This window comes from Ictidomys tridecemlineatus, chromosome 2, assembly GCF_052094955.1.
Source record: "Ictidomys tridecemlineatus isolate mIctTri1 chromosome 2, mIctTri1.hap1, whole genome shotgun sequence".
NCBI classification, from domain to species: Eukaryota; Metazoa; Chordata; class Mammalia; order Rodentia; family Sciuridae; genus Ictidomys; species Ictidomys tridecemlineatus.
In genome coordinates this window covers 190340796-190367708 of record NC_135478.1, presented here as the reverse complement: position 1 = coordinate 190367708, position 26913 = coordinate 190340796, and the positions used below count along the sequence as shown (strand labels likewise).

Genomic DNA, 26913 nt, shown 5'->3' with positions numbered 1-26913 from the left:
TGAATTTGCACAAGTTACACCTCTGAAAATGCCAGATGGTCTATGGTCTACTTTTGAGAGCTGTCACATATGTAAAGATTTGAAAAAAGAAAGACAGCTGAATGAGAGCAGTGGATCATTAAAGGGAGAGCGAGGGTCCCTAGGCATCACTTGTGTTTTAAGAAGCATTGTGTCATTCCCATATTAACGTGCTTTTTCTCTTTCTTTCTTTCTTTCTTTTTTTTTTTAAAGCCATACACAACTTCTATACAAATAAGGAAAAGAAATCTGTTTCAAACTAAATAGTTGTGGTTTAATCGCTCAGACGGTTTTGTTCTTTATTTGAAAATGAAAGCATGTTTCCTACATGGTTGTAATTATAATTTTACTGTTACCTTGAAATCATACCATGCAAAATGATCAACCAAGTTAATTTAATGTCTGTTGAGACAACTAATGTAACTAGGATTTATCCAGTTTCCATTTCACTTACTGCACACATCTGGCAAAATTATTCAACTAAAAAAAGGTTTTAATGTTAAAAAAATGAAGTAAGGAGGTAATTTGGGGTACCTTATCATAAGATAAACCACACTAAAAGCAATTAGGTGACAGTCAAACAGAAATTATGTACTATCATTTATCTTCCAACAGAAATAAAGGTTGTTTTCAAGATTGAAATGTAGGTAAATAATTAAGGATATGTTACCTATCACTTCAGCCATACTCAGTAATTTGCAAGGAGTCTATTTTGATAGTAGAAAAAGGTCAAATTTGTCAATTTTAAAATTTGGTGGCAAGACACAGTTTCCTTTTACCACTTTTATTTTTATTTATGGAGAATGTTTAACTCTTACACTAATAATTCTGAGTTATCTTGGATTATGGCATATGATGGGACAGTTTTGATTGATGAGGACTCTCCCCAGCATAGACCAACGACATTTCAACTTAGCCAAGTTCTCAGATTACTTAAAATTATTCTTCTGAGGGAAAAAAAAATGGCCTGAAACATTTCATATATTTGGGGAGATTACTGGAAAGTGCTCTAAAAAGAACACCAAATGAGGTTTAAATGTCTTCTTTGGCATCCTTTTAAATACATATGCATAACTAGCTTTAGGTTCAATAGCAGTCATTAGGATGTCATTCCGGTTGATACAAGAAGTTACAGCAGTAGCAAATTAATCTCTAAATCAAACAATTGCACATCCGTAAGAAACAGAGCTCCTATTTTAGAAGGCTTGATTGCAGATTTTGGTCATGAGAAGGATCATGCAGCGGCTTAACAGAGAAGCAAGCTTTTCTTCTGTTTCTTTTCATTCCATTTTAGGAGAAAAGTATTTTGGTATCTTTTATGATCATTACTTTGAGTATTCTCAAATATTTACTTTTTTACACAATTATTCCCCTTGTTTATCACAATAGAACTGAAAAACTATCAGAGGATTTCATATATTAGTTTTATAAATCGGGTATTAAGGTTAATAGGCTTGGTATGAAAGCGTGCTTTTTTCTGGCTAAACAACAATGATGTTTTTTTCTGGAAGTATATTGCACATTTATGAGTAGAGTATTTTGATGTGTTAAAACGCTTTTCTTCAGTGTAGGATGAAGACTTAGGATATGTGAATAAGTACTGAAGGGAAAAATGGTGTGCCAAAGACTAGCTCAAGTACATACTTCTTTTGTGTGTCAAAAAATATGTATCAAGTCTTAGCTAGTCGAGACAATAATCAGACAGCTTTGCATGTGATACTTTTTCTAACTTGAGTAGTTCTTTGTTGTCACATGTGATTTTCATTTCATAATTGTTCATTATCATAAGCAGTCTAATTCAAAAAGGAGCTTTGGATTTTGGAATACCCAGAAATTGTGGAATAATAAATGTTGACATTGAATATTTTTGTTCTTACTGATTTTTGTTGTTGTTGTTTTTGTTGAAAAGCTATGATTTATGACTTTGCTTAAGATCCACTCAATCAAATTACAGGTTGATTTTTTTCCATATTTTTAATTGGTACATTACAACTATATGTAATGGTGGGATTTGCTGCTGCATATTTGTGTATGCACACAACATAATAACTTTTGATCAATATCTTTCCTCTTTCTCTTCTCTCCTCCCTCCCTTAGTCCCTTTCCTCTAGTTTGCTGATCTTTCTGCTACTTATTTATAGTTTTTTAAATTAGTGTCTTGTAATGTAAAGATTTCCTGTGGTATATTCATATATGTACATAGGAAAGTTAGATCAGATTCATTCCACTGTCTTCCTCCATTCCATCCTTCCTTCCTTCCTTTAATTCCCCTTTGTCTACTCCACTGATCTTTCCTCTATTCTCTTTTTTTTTTTTATATCCCACCATGTTAGTTTGGATTAGTTTCTACGTATCAGAGAAAACATTTGGATTTGACTTTTTGGGACTGGCTTATTTCACTTAGCATGATAGACTCCTCTTCTACCCATTTACCTACAGATGCCAAAATGCTATTCTTTATGGCTGAGTAATATTCCATTGTGTATATATACCACATTTTATTTATTTATTCATCTGTTGAAGAGCACCTAGGACACCTCCACAGTTTAGCTACTGTGAATTGCATTGCTATAAACATTGATGTCACTGCGTCATTGTAGTATGCTGATTTTAAATCTTTTGAATATAGATACCAAAGAATAGGAGAGCTCGTTCAAATTGTGGTTCCATTTCTAGTTTTCTGAGGAATATGCATACTGCTTTCTGGAGTGGTTGCACCCACCAGCAATGTACGAGTGTATCTTTTCCCCCACATCCTCGCCAACATTTATTGCTACTTGTATTCTTAATAATCACCATTCTGACTGGATCCAGATGAAATCTCAGTGTAGTTTTAATTTGCATTTGTTTAATTGCTAGAGATGTTGAATATTTTGTCATGTATTTGTTGATCATTTGTATTTTCTTTGAGAAGTGTCTATTTCGTTCCTTTGCCCATTTGTTGATTGGGTTACTTGTTTGGGGGGTGTTAAGGTTTTTGAGTTCTTTGTATACCCTGGATGTTAACGTCCTATGGGAGGAGCAGGTGGCAAAGACGTTTTCTCATTCTGTAGGCTCTCTCCTCAGAGCTCTTGATTGTTTCCTTTGCTATGAAGAACTTTCCAATTCAACGCTATATCACTTATTTATTTTTTTATTTTACTTCTTGCACTTTAGGAGTCTTGTTAAGGAAGTCATTTCCTGAGCCAACGTGTGGGTGTATTGGGCCTACATTTTCTTCTAGCAGTTGTACCCGTCTCTTAGGAAGTGAACACCAGAGCCTGCACCCCACTGCCAAGGCCAAAAAACTCTGCCTCTCCAATGACTGGAGGGTCTCCACTTCCCTCGTGTGGCTGACACCTTGCATTGGTCACTTTCTGAATGCAAGCGTGGCAGAGTCTAGCTCATATATCTGCCTGTAGCTGCTGAGGTGTCATGGGATGTGATACAGGAATTTACCAAAATCTATATGTGTTCAGTAATGCTGGTAGCACAGATATTCACCATATTTGTTGTATTATTCATTATTCAAAGAAGTAAATTCACTTGTCCTTCTTAGTGTCATGCTATTAAAATGGTCTCTGATATTGTCACTATAAATGTTCTGCTTTTCATATGTTAGTATTTACTGTATCTGGAATTTTTTTTTATTTTAGTATTTTTTTATTGTTGGTTGTTCAAAACATAACATAGTTCTTGACATATCATATTTCACACTTTGATTCAAGTGGGTTATGAACTCCCATTTTTACCCCGTATACAGATTGCAGAATCACATCAGTTACACATCCATTGATTTACACATTGCCATGCTAGTGTCTGTTGTATTCTGCTGCCTTTCCTATCCTCTACTATCCCCCCTCCCCTCCCCTCCCCTCTCCTCTTCTCTCTCTACCCCCTCTACTGTAATTCATTTCTCCCCCTTGTATTATTTTTCCCTTTCCCCTCACTTCCTCTTGTATGTAATTTTGTATAACCCTGAGGGTCTCCTTCCATTTCCATGCAATTTCCCTTCTCTCTAGCTTTCCCTCCCACCTCTCATCCCTGTTTAATGTTAATCTTCTTCTCATGCTCTTCGTCCCTACTCTGTTCTTAGTTACTCTCCTTATATCAAAGAAGACATTTGGAATTTTTGTTTTAGGGATTGACTGGCTTCACTTAGCATAATCTGCTCTAATGCCATCCATTTCCCTCCAAATTCTATAATTTTGTCATTTTTTAATGCAGAGTAATACTCCATTTTGTATAAATGCCACATTTTTTTATCCATTCATCTATTGAAGGGCATCTAGGTTGGTTCCACAGTCTTGCTATTGTGAATTGTGCTGCTATGAACATCGATGTAGCAGTGTCCCTGTAGCATGCTCTTTTTAGGTCTTTAGGGAATAGACCCAGAAGGGGAATAGCTGGGTCAAATGGTGGTCCCATTTCCAGCTTTCCAAGAAATCTCCATACTGCTTTCCAAATTGGCTGCACCAATTTGCAGTCCCACCAACAATGAACAAGTGTACCCTTTTCCCCACATCCTCTCCAGCACTTGTTGTTGTTTGACTTCATAATGGCTGCCAATCTTACTGGAGTGAGATGGTATCTTAGGGTGGTTTTGATTTGCATTTCTTTGACTGCTAGCGATGTTGAGCATTTTTTCATGTACTTGTTGACTGATTGTATGTCCTCCTCTGAGAAGTGTCTGTTCAGGTCCTTGGCCCATTTGTTGATTGGGTTATTTGTTATCTTATTGTCTAATTTTTTGAATTCTTTGTATACTCTGGATATTAGGGCTCTATCTGAAGTGTGAGGAGTAAAGATTTGTTCCCAGGATGTAGGCTCCCTATTTACCTCTTTTATTGTTTCTTTTGCTGAGAAAAAACTTTCTAGTTTGAGTAAGTCCCATTTGTTGATTCTAGTTATTAACTCTTGTGCTATGGGTGTCTTATTGAGGAATTTGGAGCCCGACCCCACACTATGTAGATCATAGCCAACTTTTTCTTCTATCAGATGCCGTGTCTCTGATTTGATATCAAGCTCCTTGATCCATTTTGAGTTAACTTTTGTGCATGGCGAGAGAAAGGGATTCAGTTTCATTTTGATGCATATGGATTTCCAGTTTTCCCAGCACCAAAACAGGCGGGTGGACCAATGGTACAGAATAGAGGACACAGAAACCAATCCACAAAACTACAACTATCTTATATTTGATAAAGGGGCTAAAAGCATGCAATGGAGGAAGGATAGCATCTTCAATAAATGGTGTATCTGGAATTTTTGTGTATGAGGCACCATGCACATGAATGTGCATCTACCTGCATGTTTGGAGTTGACTGTTCCATTGGTTTATCTGTCTGTGCCTGGTCAAATGCAACACTATGATTTCATACCAAGATGTCATATCTAATAATTAAATTCCACCATCCTCTTTGTCTTCCTTAAAATATACTTGGTGGTTCTTGATTCCTCTTCCTTATTTTTTGGATCAGCTTTTCCATTTCCATAAACAAACTTGTTGGGAAGGTTAATAGGAATTGCATTAACTAAATAAACTGGAAAGAATTAACATATGAATAGAATTAACATACTTATACTCACTCCTTTTATTTGGGTCTATTTTATGCTTTTCAGTAATGTTTTGTCATTTTTTTACCATAAAAATCTCTGCCCACTTTTTCTTAGTATAATTATAGACATTTAACAGGCTTACTTTTTTTTTTTTTTTTGCAGGGTTGGGGGAAGGATCTTTTTTTCTTTTCTTTTTTCTATTTCCAGGGTAAAGAGTAAATTTTCTTGTATATTTCTTGATTGGCTACTGTTGGCGTATTGAAATATTGTTGATTTTTATATGGTTGATCCTACATACTGCATAAATCTTGCTAAATTCTTAAGTTTTTTGAAATTATAGCTTTTAAAGAATATTCCTGAACATTTGAGTCTGTGCACATCTCCACAGTATTGTTTCTTCCTTTCCAGAATGCAAACCTATTTTTCCCCCCTTATTGATTGCTTATGTAGGGACTTCATTGCCCTGTTGCCTAGGAGGGGTGAGTGGGCATTCTTAGCTGGGTGCTGACCTGAATGGGAGTATTTATAACTGCCAATGTTATTTCACTTTAAAGGATTTCTCTTGTTTCCCTTACTTTTCATAAACTGTTTATTTTAAAATCAAATTAATGAATAAATATAGAAAAGATTTTCTTCTCAAGGTTTTAGAATTTAAAAAATGAAGAATATATTCCTCTCTTTATTGTTCAGGTTTGCATGCCTGAATTCATTGTTCCATTCATTTCAAAAGATAATTGAATAGTTTATCATTATTAGGAGTATCTGGATAATACCAATGTGTCTACAGTGCCCAAAGAGGGACCTGCATTTAGAAAAGATTCAACTTTTGCTGAATGAATCCTGAATTACTTTTTCATAGTTCTGACTTCTTAAATATCTTCTAGAAATACCAACAACAATATGGTTTTTCTGCTTGACTTTTTATATCCTTGTATAAAGGGCTCCCACTTTTCCTTTTATTGATCTTTCTTTCTTCTCCTTCCTTTTTTCCTCTCTCTCTTTGATTTTTAGTTTTAGTATCATAAGTAAAACCTCAAATCTTGATGAATGCATGCATGTTTGTGATTGTAAAATAGTAATTTCTTTTCTGATATAGATACACTTTTCCTGTGTTTTAATTTAGCCCAACCTCAACGCTTGCCCCAGCTGCAGACTTCAGCACAGGAACCTAGAGAGGAGGAAATAGTCAATATGAAGAACGGAGGCCACACGAGTCTGAGCAACGGAAATGGAATTCACCATGGGGCCAAACATGCATCTGCAGATAATCGCAAACTCTCAGCTCCTGTTTCCCAAAAAGTGCATAGAAAAATTCAGTCCAGCTTGTCTGTAAACAATGATATCAGTAAGAAGAGTAAAGTAAACGCTGTCTTTTCCCAAAAGACAGGTTCTTCACCTGAAGGTAAGTGTGAGAAAGATACATACTGCATTTGACCCCATGTAAATCATATTCACTGGTACTGATTTGATCAAGCAATCATGATTGAAAATTCTTGTCTATTCCTCAAACAACAAATTTGGTAAGATGCTACTTTAGTTCTTCAAAGGAAAGTACAGGATACAAGGAAGAATGGAAAGCTGAAACCCTGCTTTTAGACTATCATCTTCTAGAGCGAGTAGTCAATACTTTAACTATAACTGCTATCTTTTTTAATGCCACATTTAAAAATATGAATATAACATTTTGATGGCATATATAAGTGTGTGTGAGTATCTTTTTCCGTTCTTGATGCAATATGTTATTCTGTACTGTACAGATAAGATTACCTGCCTGTATTTTTGTCTTGCAAATCGGTTCTTAAATATGCAAAGCTGAAATGAGAAAAAGTTTGGGTAATTTCTTGCCCTTCTCAGGGAGAAGACCAGCTGATCTATGTCCCTTGCTGACTATCTTCAGTCTCCCTGCTGCTATCACCCTGCTTACACTCCTCCCTCTCCTGACCCTGCCCCATTCAACCTCACTGTGCTCCTCCCTTAGTTCCTCCCTTTTACATACTTGGGCTGTGCTCTTTGATGTCTGATGTAGATACACTTTTGTTGGTCTGCAGAGCTAGTTATTACTTCTCTGGCTTTACCTCATCCTGCCGTTGGCTGAGTTAAAGTCATGTTAAATACTATGTTCCTGAGAGAGTTTTTCTTTACTATAGAACAAATTCATATGAAGACGATTAACCTGCACACACTTTTTATATGGATCATTGCATCATATCAAAGAAAGTTCTCCATATTAAGATACCAAATTTCTCCCAGGTTATCCATGGTCCTGTGCTTTTCTTCCTTTCTCCTGTTAGTGGTTCTTGGGAATCTAAAACCTTGAATCTGTCATATATATTTGGCATACATGTATATGTGTGTGTGTGTCTGAGCACATGTGCATTGCACCTTTTTGTGTGTCCATGCTTATTCCCTATACCTTTTTATTTTAATTGTCATGAAATTCAAAATAAAGAGAATTGTATGAGATTCCTCTGTGAAGTTGGCCATGCCTTTTCATGGAGATAAATTGAGTTGTAAATAGAAAATTGTATTGAGAGTTACCTGTAATAAGTGGGAGAAAAGGATATTACATTTTGGCTACAGGTGTCTTAAACTCAACTGAGGCAAAGTGTTAGATTGATCAAATGATATGATAATAAGTGGTCTGCATAGTTCCAGGTCAGTGACACTACTTTCCAAACTAATTAGATTGAAAGGGACATGATTGACATTTTAAAATGAGTTTGACATGTAAGCCGCATGGTCATCTCTGAAGTATAGGTAGGCTGTTAACTAAACTGGCTCTCCGAGGAGTTGGAAAGGCGATGCAATTTTCTTTAGAGGATCTTCACTTCTCAGTGATTGGGTGAAATAATTGAATGCAATTGAAATCTACTTGTTTTATACATTTGAATTTACTTATTACCTCCCTAGCCTCTTATTTTCCATTTGATATTTACTTATTTTAGTATTAAAGAATGATAACATTTGCATATCAGTCCAACTTGAAATGGGTTATGGAATTTTTCATTATTGCTTGCTTTTAATATCATGTCTGAATTTATTTCTAATGTAAGAATGAAGCTTCATAAGTGACACATGAAGGAGGATGAAAATCAACATTATAGAAACAAAATACAGTTCTACTCTTCCTCTCCCTCTCCCTCTTTTGTCCCATTCCCTCCATCTTGCCCTCTTCTCCTTTTCCCTGACCCTCACTCTTATTTATGACTGACCACAAAGATCTGGTTAAGAAGAGTCCTTTGTGATCTGCTCTTATCACAAAAGAACATTCCAGATTGAGTTGGGGCATAAGGAGTATGAAAAAAGAAATGAAGGTGTCTAAATATACTGTATAAAGTCCAAACGAGGTCTTTACTGTTAGGGTATAGAATTTAGTCAGTTGTAAGTTTATTTTGTGATTACCTGAATCTCAACTAAAATTCTATTGGCCTGTTTCATATTTTCTCAAAGTTAAATATCTTCATGATTTTTGCCATTTTTAAGGTTATGATTTAAATTTTTGTTATTTTTTTGGAATTTCAATTTTGAAGTTAAATTTGTTCTCTGTCAATGTGCTATAATAACAAAGTAATCAAATAAATAAATAATTCGCTGAGCTGATAGATGACATATTAAGAGGAAACACATCACTAAGTAGCTGGGGGGACTTGGTTCTTCAGGGCCTGCTTTTTCTACAAAACAAAGGGTTTTGATTAGATAATTTTTTTTCGAGAGAGAGAGAGAGAGAGAATTTTTTAATATTTATTTTTTAGTTTTCGGTGGACACAACATCTTTATTGTATTTTTATGTTGTGCTGAGGATTGAACCCAGTGCCCGGCGCATACCGCGTGAGCCACATACCCAGCCCTGATTAGATAATTTTTAAAATTAAGTTCGGCTTGGGGATTTTGTGATATATATATATATATATATATATATATTTACAGCAAAAGTGCTTTGCTCTCAGGACAGGTCTCTTGTTCTACAGAATATTCAGTCCCTCGATGAGAAGCCACCTAAGACATGCAATGCAGATCGGAGCAATGACAGAGACAGTTTTGATGAACTGGAATGGTACCTGACTTCAGGAGGCCTGTGGGTCTGAATAGGATGTTGTGAATAGGCTTGATTTGTTGCATGAGTAAAAATGAAAATGTTGAATTGGGTCTCTGAGTCCTTTTAAAATGTAATGACAATGGGAAGATTTAATGGCTAGACATTTCACAGTTTTGTGTTTTCCTGTTTCACTTTTTCTTTAAGTCTTCATCATCTGTTCCTGCTGTTTTGAAGCAAGTGAGCAAACAAATGGCAAAATAATATTAACTATGAATGTATCAAAGGTGGCCCACCAATCAGGTCCACTTTGATAATATATTTTATTTTGGGTCACATGGTACTTATGAATTTTGTGTTGCATATAAAAAATATTGACCATTTGAAGGGCATCTTTCTTGTTCAGAGGATGGAATAAACTTATTTAATTCTTTCAAAGTGATTCATTAAGAACAGAATGGCCTCCCTGACTAAGTGTGGAAAGCCCTATTAGGGTGTGGGCCTATTGTTTGTATACAGGGAAGGATTGAACAAGCCACATAATTGAGTGTGTAAGCTGTTGAGATATTTTAGTATGTCTTTGTGGGTTACCTAAGGCCTGGGCGCCAACATGCTTGCCCTTGGTTAGACTCTGGAAGCTGTGTTGGTCTGTGTAGTTAGAAAATGGCACCTATGTACCAGAAATGGTTCCACCTGCCTTGATCATATGGAATCACTTAATCCTCCCAATAGCACTGCCATTCTGTGAACTGCATGCAAGTATCAAAGTATAAGTGAGGAAATTGAGGCACAGAAGGCTTCATGGAAGCCACTGAAGTCAACTCGTACAAGGTAAAACTGTGATTTAAAAGCACACATTCTGTCTCCATACCCCGTGCTCCTAAACATTATGATATTTGGTTTACTAAAGTTGTCTGAGAAAAGGTAAAGTACTGGCCCTGGCAAGGTCATATCAGATGTTAATGGTGATATAGCTGTGGACCAGGAAGGGAGCCACTGTGTATATATGTTTGCCTTCTTTTTTGTGTGTGTGAGTGATACTGGGGATTGAACCCAGGGCCTTATGCATTTGAGGAAAGCACTTTACCACTGAAGTATATCCCCAGCCCCTGTGTCTGCCTTCTTGAAGCTCTTCTTCTGAATATTTGAAAAACAACTCTCACACCTGCATTCTCTATTGTTTTTCTTCCTTTCTAGACTGTGTATTCCTGAAAATGTTGAATTTGGTCTCTGAGTCCGTTTTTTTTTTTTTTTTTAATTTCAAAGTGGCACCAAGTATAATAGCTTCACAGAGTTTCCCATGAGTTAACAAGTAATATAATACTGTATTCCAAACCACTTTATCCTGTTCTTCCTTGAAACCAGAACTGGAAAATGAAATATGTGCTCATATTCACTGAATTTTTTTTTAAAGTTTCTTTTTTGCACTAGAGGAAAAAAAATACTCATGTGGGAAAATACTGCACATTTTACTAAAAGGTTATTAAATTAGTAGATTTCTACTTGTTTTGTATAATTAAATATTTTCATACATACTTAAATTTTCTGATTGCATCACCCAGGTGGAGAGTTTTAAGACTAAATGTGTAAGATTCTTGACCTTTGAAATAATTATAGTATAATTTAGTATCATATAATATTCAAATTGCCAAGGGTTTTCATTAGACTCTAAGACATTTTTCTTATCATAGAAATGGTAAATCCTAATATGTTTTAGGCGTGCCATTTACAGCTATATAGTTTTGTAAAAATTAGCTTTCAACAAAAATATTTTTCAAAGAGATTTTGTACTTTTCAGGAATCCCTGATAGTTTATTCTCCACACTTGGAAGTCTAGATTTAGTATTTAAAGATAAATATGTATCCAATTTTAATATATTGCTGACCATAAATTCTGAACTGGACAGTGAAGCGCTCCCTATATGTAGCAGTGATTGGGGTCATCTCATTTTTAGTCATATAGAGGCTGTGGTCTAGTCCCTAAAACACAGACTCTAGAACCAATCTGCTTAGATTCACATATTGACTTTACAGACCAGTGATGTGTCCCTGGAAGGCTACTTAATTCAACTCTCTGTGCCTCAGTGTCTTAACTGTAACATGGGAATATCTTCCCTACCTCCCTCATAGTGTTGTTATGAAGAAGACTTGTATGGAGGCTGTGCAGTGCTTGGAACACATGCTCACCCAGCTGAAGTATTCATGAAGTCTTGGCTGCTGTTATGATCATCATTATTAAGAAGCAGAGAGGGGTCAGAATTGTGAGCTTCCTGGAAAAGGCAGTGCCCAGATGGGGACCAGTAAAATAAGGAGGGCTTATGATAGGGAGTGGAGGGCAGAGAGAAGTGTTCAAGGGTAAAAGAGCTTGAAGAATTAATGTTTTGTTTTGGAAAACCATTAAAATAGTTTGCTATTGCTGAGAAATTGAATTAGGAGAGATGAGACTTGGAAAGGAAGGTCAGTCCATAAGCAGTCAGGGAAGCCCTGTTGTTTTGAAGCCACAGCCAAGGCCTGCACAATTTCTCTGAAGGACATCATTTTATATCCTCACACACTGGTTTGAGAAATTATGTTGTCTTTTTCTCTTCATAATAGAACAATTCCAGTTATATAGAATAACTAGAATAACAATTCTAGTTATAATAGAGCAATTCCATATAGAACAATGGCAGTTATATAGAACCCCAGGTGCCTTCTTCCTTGTAGCAAAAACTGTGGTTTATTAACACCTGCACTTTGATGGCCTTGACAGTCTTCTTATACTTTAGTAACAAACTGTTACCATAAGTAAAATGAGGACTTGGATTTAGACTTGCTGAACTTGGAGAGCTATCAAGCTCTTCTGGAGGCATATGGACCTATGGGTGGACTGAAGCCCAGTCCTTGTTCTACTGGCTCTTTCTGCTGACTTTTCTCTACACTGTTCTTAGTTTTTCACCTCTATGACCTTTCTTCAATTTCATCTCCTATTTAGGCCCCTCCTCCTCCCCTCTCAGGGCATGTCTCCTTGCGTTCAGGCAGTTTTCCACAGTGAACCAGAGGTAGGGCCAGTAGGAGGGGTGCAGCAGCCATGATTCTGTAGACACTGTCATTCACCAGTCAGGTTATCTCTTTATTCTTTTTATTCAGACAACTACACATTCTTGAGTCATAAAACCAGGGGAAACAAAGTTAGAAAGGTATAAAATTGAGTGGTCCTTAGTTTCAGCAGAATCTTATATTCATTTTTTGCCCCATTAAAAAAAAAAAAGAAGCCTCAGTTTTGCGTATGATTGCAGAAATACTAGTATTTTAGTGGAAGTAGAGTAGGACTCCATGATATGATCAGAGTATTATCATCAGGGCTTTCAGAAGCAAATTTTCAGTGACTTTGGCAAGATATATCAATGCATTCCTCCAAATAGTTCATTTGTCTGGATGATATTTTGTTTTGTTCTGTTCTGTTTTCTCAGGCACGGTGTCTTCCATTCCATGAGAATAATGGTGTGGGAGAAAGGCTGAGAATTATACTTTCCAATGCAATATTTGCCAGTCCTGTGGAAAATAAGATTTTAACAAATTTCACTGTTCAGCCAACATACTAGATGGAATGGCAAAATTCAACAAGTTTGTGTGTGTGTGTGTGTGTATAGAAGTACACATAAGCAAAGTAGACAATGTCAAAGTATAAATCATTCTGCACATGTAAGTCTTCGCTTTTTGTTTGCTTGAAATATTTAATCAGCTTTCCTAAAAAATTAAAGCAATTATCAGGAGTATTTACAAATCGCAAGTGTTTCTATAGAGCCGAAAGTAAACATTTAAATACACTTCCTTTAGTGTTTAGGAAAATAGTTTAATGATGTAATTTGGACTTTCATACTCATCCATTTGATGAAGAGCAAAGAAAAGATTGACAAGATTCTGAAATGTATATAATTTAATGTTGAAACATAAAGATACTCAAAGTATGCCTCAACTCTCAGAGGTCTTTTCTTATAACAGCCAAGGGCTTTGCAGACCATCTTAAGAGATGGAATGTTCAGCTGTGTATGAACTCCACCTGCTGCACTTTTGATTTTTGGTTTTTTAGGCAAGCTGTCATACACTTGCTCTAACGGTTTGAATTAACATTCACTCACGGGATGGGTGGGGAGGAAATTAAACAATGGCGATACAGATAGATTGGCCAGGAAGCTTTAGGGTGTGGGGTGCTTCAGTGAAGAGACCGTTTTAATAAGCTAAATGGAAAGTATTGAGTAAATCTGTGACCCTATTTTTTAATGCAGTGGTGATGGAAACTGTAGCTTTTTTTTTTTTTTTTAATCAAACAGCCCTATGTAGGTACAGCAGCAAGTTGACTTTCAGTCCCCAAAGTGTTGCTACCTACTGGCAGTAGTGGACCTGAAAATTGAAAATTGAATGAGGGGGTCTGACCCAGCATGAATTCTAGACAAAACTGGAAGAGCAGTCAGATATGCATATTGAGTAAGACTGTCATTAATATTCCAGTTAAATTAGGTGGGAAAGTGACTGGAAATTAAGAAATCAGGAGGAACAGCTGAAGGAAATTGGTAGCTGATCATGAGTTGCTTTAGAATCATTCAATTTGAAATGATTAACGCAGTCTAAGAAGAGTGCTCCAAAATACATTTGGAAATATACTGTTAGATCTTGGGAGAAGTTTCAGAACCAAGCATACTTATTGATATTTGTTCTCAAAGAGGAAGTATTTTAAATGATACATCTTAAGATTTCTCAAGAAGATATTTAAGAGAAAAGGTCAAGTGGTTGAGATCTGAGTGACTCAGGGGTCACTGGAGGGCAGCCAGTTTGGTGGGATAGGAGAATGGGCCCCACATGCAGGCTTGGAAGGCAATCCCATATAAAGTTCAGGCTTTTCTCAGGAGGTGAGGTCAGATAGAAAGTAAATCTAAGTAAGACCACACCGACAGGGTAGCCTTGGGAAGAGGTCAGGGTGCAAAGAGAGGAGGAAGATTATTTGGCTGAGAGGAAACAGTAAGAAAGGTAAAAAGAGAAGCAAACCTGAGCATAGTGTCAGGGAGGCTTGGGAAAAAGGTTTTAAGGAAAGGAAGGGGACAGTGCTAAAGTGCACAAGATATTGTTGACAGGTTCAGTAAGATTAGCTCTGAAATAATTCTGTTGTATTTAACATCATGGCCATCAGTTAGTGTACTTATTAAGAACCATTTTCTTGGAGAAGCCAGAATGACGTGGGTTATTGAATGTCAGGAAACATGTTGATGACAACACTTCAAGAAATGCCAAATACGAGGGAAGAAGTGAGGGAGCTTGTGTTAGGTTGATTTTTTTTTTAAACATTGCTGTTGTTCTTGTTGTTTGTTTATACTATTTTGTTTCAAGATGGGAAAGATTTGAGCTTGTTTACATTTGGATGGAAAAGATCCAGGAGAGAGAAAAAGGTTGAGAGAAATAATGAGACCTTTTTGGCAAACCAGTTTACAGGTCCTTTAGAGTTTAGACCTCAAGTTCTGTACACTGAACTATGGTGAATGTGCAGAGCTAAGCCACGAGAGAAGCATTTGCTGAGTTGTTGACCTCAGTGGCTCTGCTCTGCTCTGTATGGATTGTTATGGTTGATTAATCTTAGAAGACTTCTGAGTAATTTCTATGGAATGACTTGGTATGAGGAAATGTAACCTTTGGGGATTAAAGAGCTGCTCTCAAGTCCCTACTCCCACCTCATTCCAGGAGCATTAATTACCTTTGAATGGAAGGCATTGACAGGGCCTTATGATTCTCAAGTTCCTCATTTCTGAGTTTTGTGTTTTGGACCACAAATCAATAGAGGTTGATAGCTTCTTATACTTTTTACATTCATAAAGTCCTCAGTTGAATTCACTCAGAGCTTTTGTACATAATGTAGTATCAGAAATAGAACATTAATAGGTAAACACATAGGATTATGAAAGTATAAAAACAGTGAGTAAGGAACCTATTTTAGCCAGCTTTTTCTTGCTGTGATCAAAATGTATGATAAGAGCAACTCAGAGGAAGAAAGATTTATTTTGGCTCACAATTTCAGAGGTCTCAGTCCGATTGACCAACTTTGTTCCCTGGGCCTGAGGTGAGGGAGAACTTCATGGAAGGGCATGGCTGACGCGAGAACTGTGATGGGCAGGAAGAAGAGAGAGGGATAGTGTGCAAGAAGCCAGAAACGAGATGTAGTCCCCAAGGGCATACCCCTATTTCCTCAAGCCATGTCCCATTTACCTACAGTTATCACCCACTCAGCTATTCATTCAGCTATCATTGTATTAATCCTATAAATGAATTAATGCATTGATAAGGTCAGAGCCCCAATCATTACCTAAAAGCTTCATCTCTGAGCCTGGTTGCACTGGGGATTACACAGTTTCCCAAGTTTTTAAGAAAGGAAAGAAAATGTTGTTAGCACCTGTTTTATTTTTAGAAGTAACTAAAAAGATTGGGTGCTTTCAGATCCAAGGAATCAAATGTTTAAAGAAGTGATCAGTTAACATGGTGCCTAATGAACCTCTACAAGGTTTTTGATTTTGAGATAAGAAGGCTAGTGCAGGTTTTGAGTAGATGGCTGGCATGCTCTGGCTCACCAGTTTTAAACATCCTCTTGTCATTTGTCCAGAGAGAAGACCAAGGAAGGGCAACCTACTCTACGAGTAAAGTAATAAATCAGGAGGGAGGTGACAGGACTGGGTCAGGGTGGCAGCGGTGAAGGTGAGGAGATGCTGCCTCAGTTATTGAAGGTGGAACAGGATTTGCTAAAGAAGTGGATTTTATTCTAAGAGAAACAGAGGAATAAAGAATGATTCTCATTATTTATTTATTTATTTATTTTTGCCTGAGAAAGAATTGAGTTGCCATTAACTAAGATGTTAGACTATGGGTAAAACAGGTTTTGGTTCTAGGGGGAAGATCAGGTTTGGTTTTGAACAGGTTGGATTTGAGCTGCCTTTATCTATACAGGTGGTGATGTGGGATAGGTGGCTAGGGAGGCTGGAGTTCACAGGAGAGGTCTGCAGTCTGACCTGTCTTGTGAATCATCAAGGTACAGAATGTATAGGGGCTGGGATCACTTGGGGCTAGGGTTTTCAACCCTGGCTTCTGGGTGCTGGGGATAATTGTTGTAGGGAAAAGGGAGTAGAGAGTAAAGTAAAATTGTGGTCTTGGTCTTCAGAGATTATGATTTTGATTGTCTTGGAATGGAGACTCTCCAAGGAATCACACCTTTAGACAATTCTCCGTAAAATTCTAACGTGAGTACACAGTTAAGAACTATTGCCAAGGAACTCAATAAAATATAGAAGGATTCCAAGAACTGAGCCTTGTGACACTTAATTATGTGGAAGTCAGCAAAAGGAGAGGAGTCATGAAAATAGGTAGTGATCAAAAAGGAGTAGAAAGTGGCAGCTTGGAAACCAAACAAAGAAAGTTTTAAAGTGGAGAGAGAGATCATGGGTCAAGTACAAGTGAGAAGTTCCAGGAGATGAACGAGAAGTGGTTACTGAAGTCAACATGTGGAGGTCACTGGTGACTTTCATATTTTTGCTCTATGATGGTGACAGAATCTGATTCAATTGAAGATGGTAAGTCTAGGTTACTCCATTCAATGTGTTTTTGAAGGGGAATAATAGAGGGGCTAGGAAGTAAAGAGGAATGGGATTTAAATTTAGAAATTGGATTTACTGATTGAGTGTTGTTGGTAATGAACTAGTAAAGGGGAGATGTTGAGGATGCAGAATGATGACATTGAGTAGGTAAGAGGGGAGGGTGTTTGTTACAAAGCACTGTGCGTGTGCCTCTGTGTGTCTGTGCCTGTGTGTGAGAGAGAGAGAAAGCAGTGGGGGCGTTATCCCTCTCAGTTTATGTTACTACAAGAAAAGGGTCATATTTTGAGAACATTATCTCCTACTTTAGTTCAGCACAGATGAGGCGCTTCCTATTTATTTAATTGAAAAGAAAATCTTTCAAATGACTGGCAGGCTTTGGCATAGTAGATTTAAATTTTAGAGACCCTCTCCCCAAGCAAATATTATACCATTTGGAATGATGTTGAACATGCTAAAAGTTTCCATTCGTTGTAGAAGTATTTCAGAAAGGTATTTCTTAGTTACAACAATGGCACTAGACACAATTCAAAGGAAAGGATACAGATGTGTAGGACGTTTAGAATTTTCCAACAAAAACTGGCTGAGTGTCTTATAGCTTATAAAGAATATACCTAGAGAAAAACAGTGTCAGCGTATTGCTCATTGAATACAAATTTTGCCTTCACTTGTTTGAGGTAACCATCCATATTAAAACTCTCTCAAATGCTCAGGATCAAAACGATTTTGTATTTTTTTTTTTTTAGCTAAAATTTTGTCACTATAGCTGATGCATTTTACCTTTTAAAAACGAGTTGCATTTTTGAGGGTAGAAGGGTTAAGCATATTTAAATCATCTGTTGAAGTAAAGAAATAGACTGATGTGTAACTCATATCTTCATTCATGTCTGAAGGCCATGTGGTGTGCCTATTGGTACTCTATAGGAAAAAAAAAAGATTGTAACTTGTGAACTTCTTCATGTTCCTTTTTTTAAACTGAAAATTCTCTTTATGATATTATATTTATTATATTCTATATTTTAAAATTATTATTGTCTTTTGCATCTTCATAAGTTTCCTATTTTTCCCATCAGAGTTTTAATAGTACATTCTTTAAATTCCTTTTTTCTGTGCATCCCCTCCCCCCCATACCTCTCTCTATATATATAAAAGACCTGGTACTTTCTTGGCTAAATAGACAATAAAATGTTAAAAAATTGAGAATTTAATATTGGGCAATAATTAAGTTTGAACATGGAATTTTTTAAAAAGATGATTTTGAAGGAAGAGAAGTAAACATGTCATTGTGTGCAGAATGTTTTGGTTTATGGTAAGAGGAGCATCTATCTATAGAGGCCTGGTCTGCCATGCCACAGTTTGGGTTGTTAGTCCAGAATGTACCTTCTGTATCTCTGTCTGTATTTACCCACTTCTCTTCGTCATCTCACCTTCCTTTCTTTTTGTTTTCTTTTTCTTACTTTTGCTCTCCTCTTTCTCTTTACCTGTTTCAACTGAATTTTTTCAAGATTTTATTTAGTTATTTATTACAATTTGTAAGAATCCAAAAGGCATTGATTCATGACATTTTCCATTATAATGTGCGAATACTTGTTTCAGATAGTTTCATTCTTAGCTTGTATATTTCTGAGTATGGGTACGAAGCCTGAAAGAATAGTTCTCAAAATCTCTATCTAAGATTCAAGGCTTTTCAACAATAATTTTTTTTCTCTATTGAATTAGATTCTTAGGCCTTTTGAATTGATTTCTTTCCTTTCAAAAATACATGGTTACTTAGCTTTTTCTAGTTTTTTTTTTTAATTACATTCCCAAATGATCCTACCTGACTCCCAAAACTAATCGAAGTAACAGAAATCTTGAAATACTAGAAATACAAGGCTCTCTTTTAAATGTTTTCACTTTTTAAAATACTTATAATGTTAAACCATTATAGTTTCGAGAACCTCTTATAATTAAGCTATATAATCCTCAACTGGTACAGTGTGAAATAGGATAAAGGGGAACTCACAGTAGCAAGGTGAATTGACGTGTGTGTGTGTGTGTGTGTGTGTGTGTGTGTGTGTGTTTGTATTCTATATATAAGATTTAAGTCAAGCATGGTAGGAAGCGATTTGAAAGGTTCACTATGACCTTCTAGCTCAAGGGTGGTGGTGGTGGTAGTAGACGTCTATGGGTGTGTGTCAGGGGGGGAACCTACTTAATTTCACCAAAAATTAAACCTTAAATGAAATTTAGTACTTCCATCTATTATACCTGCATGGAGTAAACCATTGTAACATTAGTAGTACCTGTGACTTTGTCTCTAATATTTTCATATCATATTACAGTTATAGAAAACATGAAATATTGTTTGTGTTAATCATTAAATTTGTATTAGTTATCAGATTACTATTAGCTCTTGCTATTAGAGTATTTTAAAAGAATCATGTATTTATTGAATCTGAACGCTTTTTTTAATATTTTATTTTAGTTGTAGATGGACACAATATCTTTGTTTTATTTTATTTTTTTATGTGGTGCTGAGGATCAAACCCAGTGCCTCATACATGCAAGGCAAGCACTCAGCCACTGAGCCACAACCTCAGCCCTGAATCTGAACTCTTAAAACTATTTTTGATATAATTGGTTACCTTAAGTGTCCTGTGTATTTTATTTTACATATTTAAAAACATTTGTGTCAACAGCACACCAAAAAGTCCAAAAGTACCTGCTCTTGTCCCTTTGCATCCTTTATAGTGAAAATAATTCCTTTTATAACATACTTAGTTGAAAAATTTACATTTCTGTGTAGTTTTAACAATGTAGAGAACACAGATTATTTGTTGGATAGCCCTTTTTTGTTCACTCTAAATTGAAAGGATAATAAAGGGAATATCTGAATTTGCACTTTTTAAAAATCTACTAAATAGAAGATTCTTAAGTAATTTTCAATTTTATATTTACATTTTAATGCAGTACTTTTACCAATGTATAGTTAGCAATGCTAGGATATACAGAAGAATGGAAAAAAAATGACTTGGTGGGTTTTGTATGACACAATTTGGGTTATCTTTATATAACTCTCCATAAATAAGCGCAAGAAAACAGAGCAAACTCTTCAAATCAACAACCTGCTGATACATTTTTTTTCCCAGGGCTCTTGGGCAGATCTTCTGATGGGATTTGAATTGATATGCAACATAGTGTGGCCTGGGGCTCCCTTCCAACTACAGGGCTCTGGTAATTTGTACTGGCTTCCCTTCTTCTTGTAAACTTGACCGAAGGGAAAATGGAAGGTGGTAGGCATCCTCTCAAGTGGATGTAGGAGGCAATTAAAAGAATAAAATAGAATAATTATAAAACAGTTTGCTCAGGGAAATTAATCCTCCTCCCCATTTTGAAGGAAGAAAAATATTCATACACGTAAATAGTAGTTGTGCTTTAGAAGATTGAGAAATCCCGAGTTTAGGGGGAATATGAAGATAATTGAAAGAAAAGAGCAAAATGGATTAATATACTAGTTTTCCAAAGACATATTAAATCTGCCTAAAGTTCTTCTGTGACTTCTCTTGGGAAATCAAATGGGAGGAACTGGACCTCTTGGGGAATAATATCCCCATAGCATAACATAATTTAAAGTTGACACTAGAAGTTGAAGTTTATTTTTTTCCTAATAATTATGCTCAGTGAAGGATGCAGAAATTGCATTTTGGAATGACAGAAGAGTAGTTATTTTAGAAAGAACATTTCAATAACTATGGTAGATATCTCCTAGAAAATGTGTTTTATGGAGTGACAGGAAACGTCAAAGTAAAGGCGGAAGCCATCTCTTTACCTCAGGCCGTACAAATGAATCTCATCAAGTCAACAGATATTTATTAAGGTTTTGGCATATATCCTGGCCTGTGTGCTAGTCTATGGAGAAACCTTATCTATTTTTTAATATGTATTTATTTGTACATATTAATTATACAGAATAGTGGATTTCATTGTGGCATGGTAACATGCGCATGTAGTATAATTTGGCCAATATTACTCCCAATACCTGCCTTTACCCTCCCCTTCTCCCTCTCCCTGCAACTCTTCTTCTACATAATGGCTTCCCTTCTACTTTCATGACACCCTCTTTTACCCTTCCCCTTTCCCTCTAGCTTCCATAAATAAGAAGGAAGTGGCTTTCTGTGTCTGGCTTATTTCACATAACATGATCCTTTGCAGTTCTACCCATTTTCCTGCAAATTACATAAATTATTCTTCTTTACAACTGAATAAAATTCCATTGTCTATATATACCACATTTTCTTTATCCATTCATTTTTTGATGGGCATCTAAGCTGATTCTACAACTAGGCTATTGTGAACTGTGCTGCTATAAACATGGTCAGGTATGTATACTGTGCTATACTTACCTAGGAGTGGTATAGGTGAGTGGTATATGGATTTTTCTTTCTTTTTTTTTTTTGGTTTTATCTTTTAATTATGTACCTTTTACTTTTTTATGTTGCTTTTAAAAAATACAAGTATGAGCCTAGTGACTCTTGAACTCCAATTGAGCATGAAAACAAAGATATCTATATCTATGTCTAACTCTCTATCTAAAACTGGCCTCCCGTAGATACTTTTTTCTTATCCGGATTTGGATCTCTTGGTGAAATTCCTGGCTTGCTTGTGACCCTTGCATTCTAGTACACCTGCTTTCAGAACCAGAAATTTAAGTTGTTTTTCAATCTATGTCTCTATCAGAAAGTGATAGACACTACTTGACCAAAATAAAAATTGCCGTCACTATACCTGTGTGTTCTTGGGTCTCAAAGGGAGTCTCTGAATCTCTCAGCGGAGCTTCACTTTGTCTCTATGTCACCCAACATGTTGTTCTGAGCATGTGCTCTGAGGTGGAATCTCTTCTAGGTTCCAGAGTCAAGCAGTGAACTCAAAAGATGATCAGACATAGCCTGCTTGCTCCCATTTTCCACAATCACTATCACATTTTGTTTGTTTTCCTGTTGAAGAAGCTCTCTGCAGCCTCCCTTGTTCTCCAGGGGCAGAAAAGACTCCTAGCTTTTCCTCAGGGTCTCTGACCCTGGGCCCCACCACCTAAAAGCCAACACAGACCCTGGCCTGATTTTACCTCCATTTCAAACATGGAGAGCCCCCATCCCCTTACTCCATTGAGAGCCCTTTCCATAATGTTCAGACTGTCTTCCAGGGAATGGTAAACACATGCACATCTTTCCTATCTGAAAACCTGTGCATGTTGAGTGTGCAAAAGTGTGTGTGTGTGTGTGTGTGTGTGTGTGTGTGTGTGTGTGTGTGTCCCTGTCTGGATTCTGCACCTCTTTGAAGTTTTCCTCAGGTTTCTCCCTTCCCTTGACAGACAGAGTTCTTGAAAGGATGTCTGCATGGATGGTCTCTACCTCCTGGTTACTTTTTGTCTCCCAGCTCTTCCCTTCTATTTCTGCTACATTACTGAAATTTTTCTAGGCAAAGAGTTTGTTTGTTTGTTTGTTTATTTTGCTTGCATGGGACCCCCTTTTCCAGTTTTTCCTCCTTTGCCAGCTCTTTCTTCTGTCTTTTCCTCATATGCTGTTGTTCCCTTTCATCTCCTTTATCCTGCACCTGGTCCCTGGGTAACTGAATAATGACAATAATGACTATGAATGCACCAACCTGCTCTCACTTCCCATCTCAGACCGACCGATCTACTTCCCACACTCCAGGACAGTCCTCAGCCACTTCTTAAACATCTCCATTTGAGTATCTCCAGATTTAACATACCTCACAGTCAACACCAATATATATAGTACAATTTTAAACCAAACTGTTTTTTTACGCCTAGATTTTGTTTTTCTAGCTAATGGTTCCAGAAGCCAGGAGTTACACTTGACTCTTCTCTTCCCTACCGTGCCTCAACCGTGTCTTGTCAACTCAGGTTAACTCTATCCCTATAGTTCCTTAAAATCACCTGCCTGACCCCACTGACCCTGTAAGATTGTCTTCTCATTTCTAATATGGAAAAATTGGAGGTGTTTTGTTTTCTACAGTTTCAACAATATTGAGCCACATGCATCTCTCAAATAGTCATATTCTTGTTTCTATGCCTTTCTACTAGTTAGAACAACCTTTCTTTTTCTCTCTTTTTTTTTTTTTTTTTAAATTTATCTCACCTAACATGTGCTGAACATTCTTCAAGACAGCGCAGGGATTACCCTTTCTCCCTCTGCTCTGTACTTTCTACTTCCATCCCTTAAAGCTCCATTTTATAACTCTGAATTGAACATGAAATATTCCATTCATTTGCGCCTCTGTTTCCTTATCTGTAAAATAAGGTTAATAATAGCATCTATCTTATAAAATTGTTATGAGAGTTGAGTGACCAAATACTTATAGCCACTTGTATTGTGCCTGTAAAAATAGCAAGCACTATGTAAACGGTTGGCAATGAATAAAATAAAACATGGAGATAATTTATCTTGGTGATGAGAAACAGCCTTTGGAATCCCATAGACCTGTATTTAAATCCTGGATCTTCCTTTTAGTATCTTGAACCTTGAGCCAGTTACACAAACTTTTTGAATCTCAGTTTCCTAGTCTAGAAAATGATCAAAATGCATCTTATGAGGTTCTCTATGAAGAAGAGATGATGCCTGGGAGGTATCAGCTCAGCTCTGGTCATTCCTATTCCACTAGCATCTTGGGTTTATCAGAGTCCCAGCAGTTAACACACTACGTCGTAATGATTTTATTTAGTAGCATATTGTGTTCTTTGATTTTTATCTGTGCAGCTAAGGCTGAGTAGGCAAATGCTTACTAAAGTTTTCTTGAATAAACATTTAACCACCAAGGCCTTGTCTCTTGATTCCTGTGCTGCTCAAGAATGAACATTGTATTTATTCATTCACTTTTCCCCTCACTTCCTATTACCTCACCATTTTCAAAAAGTCTTCTGTGGCTAATACGTGTGATTCTAATCTCTCCTAGGGACCCGAGTGCACCATTCATACTTTGACCATTGCCCATTACTTACACAGAGCCTGCTTTCTGGGCCCACATTCAGTATCTGCAGCAAGACTCTCTGGGCTGTAGCCTGATGGTTCCTGCACAGTATGACCATCTGCTCCTGGGGCTTAGCCAGTTTACAGTCAAGTTGCATTCAGCATTAATTAACTTTCCTTGTGCTTTGAATAGTGCATTGAGCTCAATAATGACTTTCCTCAAGGCCAAGACTGTGAGCTAGACTTAAAAATCTACTGGCTATAAATAATAGTAGATTATATCTTTCTGGAATTTTGGTACTTGAAAAGAACATAGAGACCATTTCCCCCTCCATTGTACGCAAACCAATACTCAATGGAATGACTTGTTCAAGATTACTCAGCCAATTAATGTGACAAAGCCAATACTAGAAAACAGGTTTTAATTTCCCAGTATCACAGTCCTCATAACTACGGTAACAACTGGCTGTCAGTGCCACTGATGAGATGGAAAGAGGATCATTAATTGAAACACCTTTGTTTTTGTGCCCCTAAATGTGCTATTTTTTCCTGATGCCAAATAGCTGCATTTAAACCCAACACAGACAGAGATAAGAACTGTGGGCACTTGCAGTATTTCTTTTGTACTTTGGCATTTGCCTGCCTATATGGTCCTGGTAGGTCATTACATGCCATTACATGTGACTCAGGAGATGCTCAGCTGGGTGTAGCCTGGATGAGGGCAGAAGATGGGAAGCAGCTCAGTAAGAGGGTTTTTATTTTTATCATTTCAACAATTTAAAGTAATATGCAGACTTGCAAAATTTTACTGTATGAGAAAACCAGGTTTATCTGCTTTGGTCATTTTTAGATTACTTGCAAGCATGCTTACACATTTTTTTGTTTTGTTTTGTTTTGATTGTACACTAAATTAAGGTGGAAATATTTATACCTTAAAATTTCAATGTTATGCCATCCCATTCATTTAAGGCTTGTGATAGTGCCTTAAAAAATCAAATGGTAGCATGGATGGGGGGAGGAGAAGTGTGGAAAGTGTAACAATGCCATCTTTGATTCACAAATTAATTCCATAAATAACAGGATTTGCCTCCTGCGCTCTGCTTTGAAAGGTGCTTTGGTGTCTCATTTCGCTGTAACATTTTACTCTGCTTGTTCCTCTTCATCTTGCCGGGTGAGTGGGGGAGACTGCTGTGCTTCTTTGGTTGGTGCCTGTCTCTTCTGTCAGGGCTAGGGAGTACATCCTGATCTGTCTTTAGGTGAGGCTCCTCCTGTGGTGGACCTCCTGCCACGATGCTGCCCCTGCCTCCTTTGGGGACTGCAGGAACAGTCATGCTGGGGACCTTTCAGCTCTTTGGATTTCAGAGGTGCCTTTGGACTCTTGCTGAGCCAGGTTGGTCAAGTGCCTGGAGAATTGCTGCACAGGATCCCATTCCTATGAGACTGTCACCCAAAGGGTGTCAGCCCCCTCTTGGTGTGTTTGTTTATTCCCTCTGCCATGAAGACCTTGGGTCACAGATGACCCTGCCAACCTCCTAGGTCTCTGTAATAAGCTGATATCAGTGACTAGAAGCATCAGAGGAGGCCAGGGTGTGGCCTGCCCCTCTTCTCCTCTTCATTGTAAAGTCTTACAGAATCACTCAGTGGATGTGTTAGGGTTTTTAAAAAGAATAATTTATTTTCATAATATAATTTGCACAATGTTTAAACCAAGGACAAATAAAAGGTGAAATAAACAGCTGGGGAAATAAAATTAGGAAAAATATCAAGCACTTGGTGAAGATTTTTTTTTTTAGTCATTTTTTTTTCAAATACACATTTTCATTAAAAGTAAAGGATCTTACTTTCAAATATTTTGCCCTAGTCATGAAGGATATTGTTACCAACTTGAGGAGACTGTTGGACACTGACTCTTTCTAGGAAAAAGCTTTTAAGATCTAAAGTAAATTTTATTATCCAAAATTTATATTCAACCTTGTTCCTAATTATACTTGCACTAGAGATATTTCAACGGGCCAACTTAAAATAGCACTGAATAGGTTCAAGTATAGTATGGTCTTATTCTGTTTTTGCTTTCTAGCTTCTGAAGAAAATAAATGGATAATAATTGAAATATGGAAAAATAGATTGGTATTTTTAAGTCTTCTGCTTTGGCCAAACACAAGATTACCAAATTTTTCCTGGCAGATTTCTGCTTCACTCTTCTGCTAATTCTGTCTTTTACAGTTGCTTATTGCTTCTTTTTCTTGTCTTGTGTTCAAGCTATAAATGGAGGTTTTTATAAGCCAGCAGTTACAGTAGAATGACCCTGTGTTGCTGTGGTCATCAGGTCAACGGACCCAGGTAGGAGGAGAGGTACGTTCTTCCCAGAATAGTACTTTGCCGTGCTCATCATTGCCATCACAGTGACTATCTTTAGTAAGAACTTACCTGATAAATCCTTTATTCAGCACTTGTTTTGCATTATCTGTTTTTATTTTTTATTATAACCCTATGAGAAGAGTAATGTTCTCCTTGGCTGTCAAATTTGTGATATTATAAGGCTGCAGAATTCAGTAAACAAATGCAACTATTATTTACATCATCAATACTATTTATCCTTTCTTTTGCTCCTCTTTGCCCATGTACTTTATCCGGGAAAACATTTTAAATGAGCACCTTTGATAACTACATTGTTGGTGGGCATGGTGGCGCAGGAGTCTGAGGCAGGAGGATCGCAAGTTCAAGCCAACTTCAGCAAATTAGCGAGGCCCTA

At 36.9% G+C, this 26913-nt stretch overlaps 1 protein-coding gene across 3 annotated transcripts in view; it reads left to right on the top strand.

Moving 5' to 3' along the window:
- Positions 1 to 26913, top strand: part of Mdfic (MyoD family inhibitor domain containing) — an 88544-nt gene that overhangs the window by 49675 nt on the left and 11956 nt on the right. For all 3 annotated transcript variants that reach the window (XM_040291583.2, XM_013361522.4, XM_005332288.4), the window contains exon 4: positions 6677 to 6955. In XM_040291583.2, coding sequence (XP_040147517.1) covers positions 6677 to 6955 — 279 coding nt within the window. The remainder of the gene's footprint in view (positions 1 to 6676; positions 6956 to 26913) is intronic.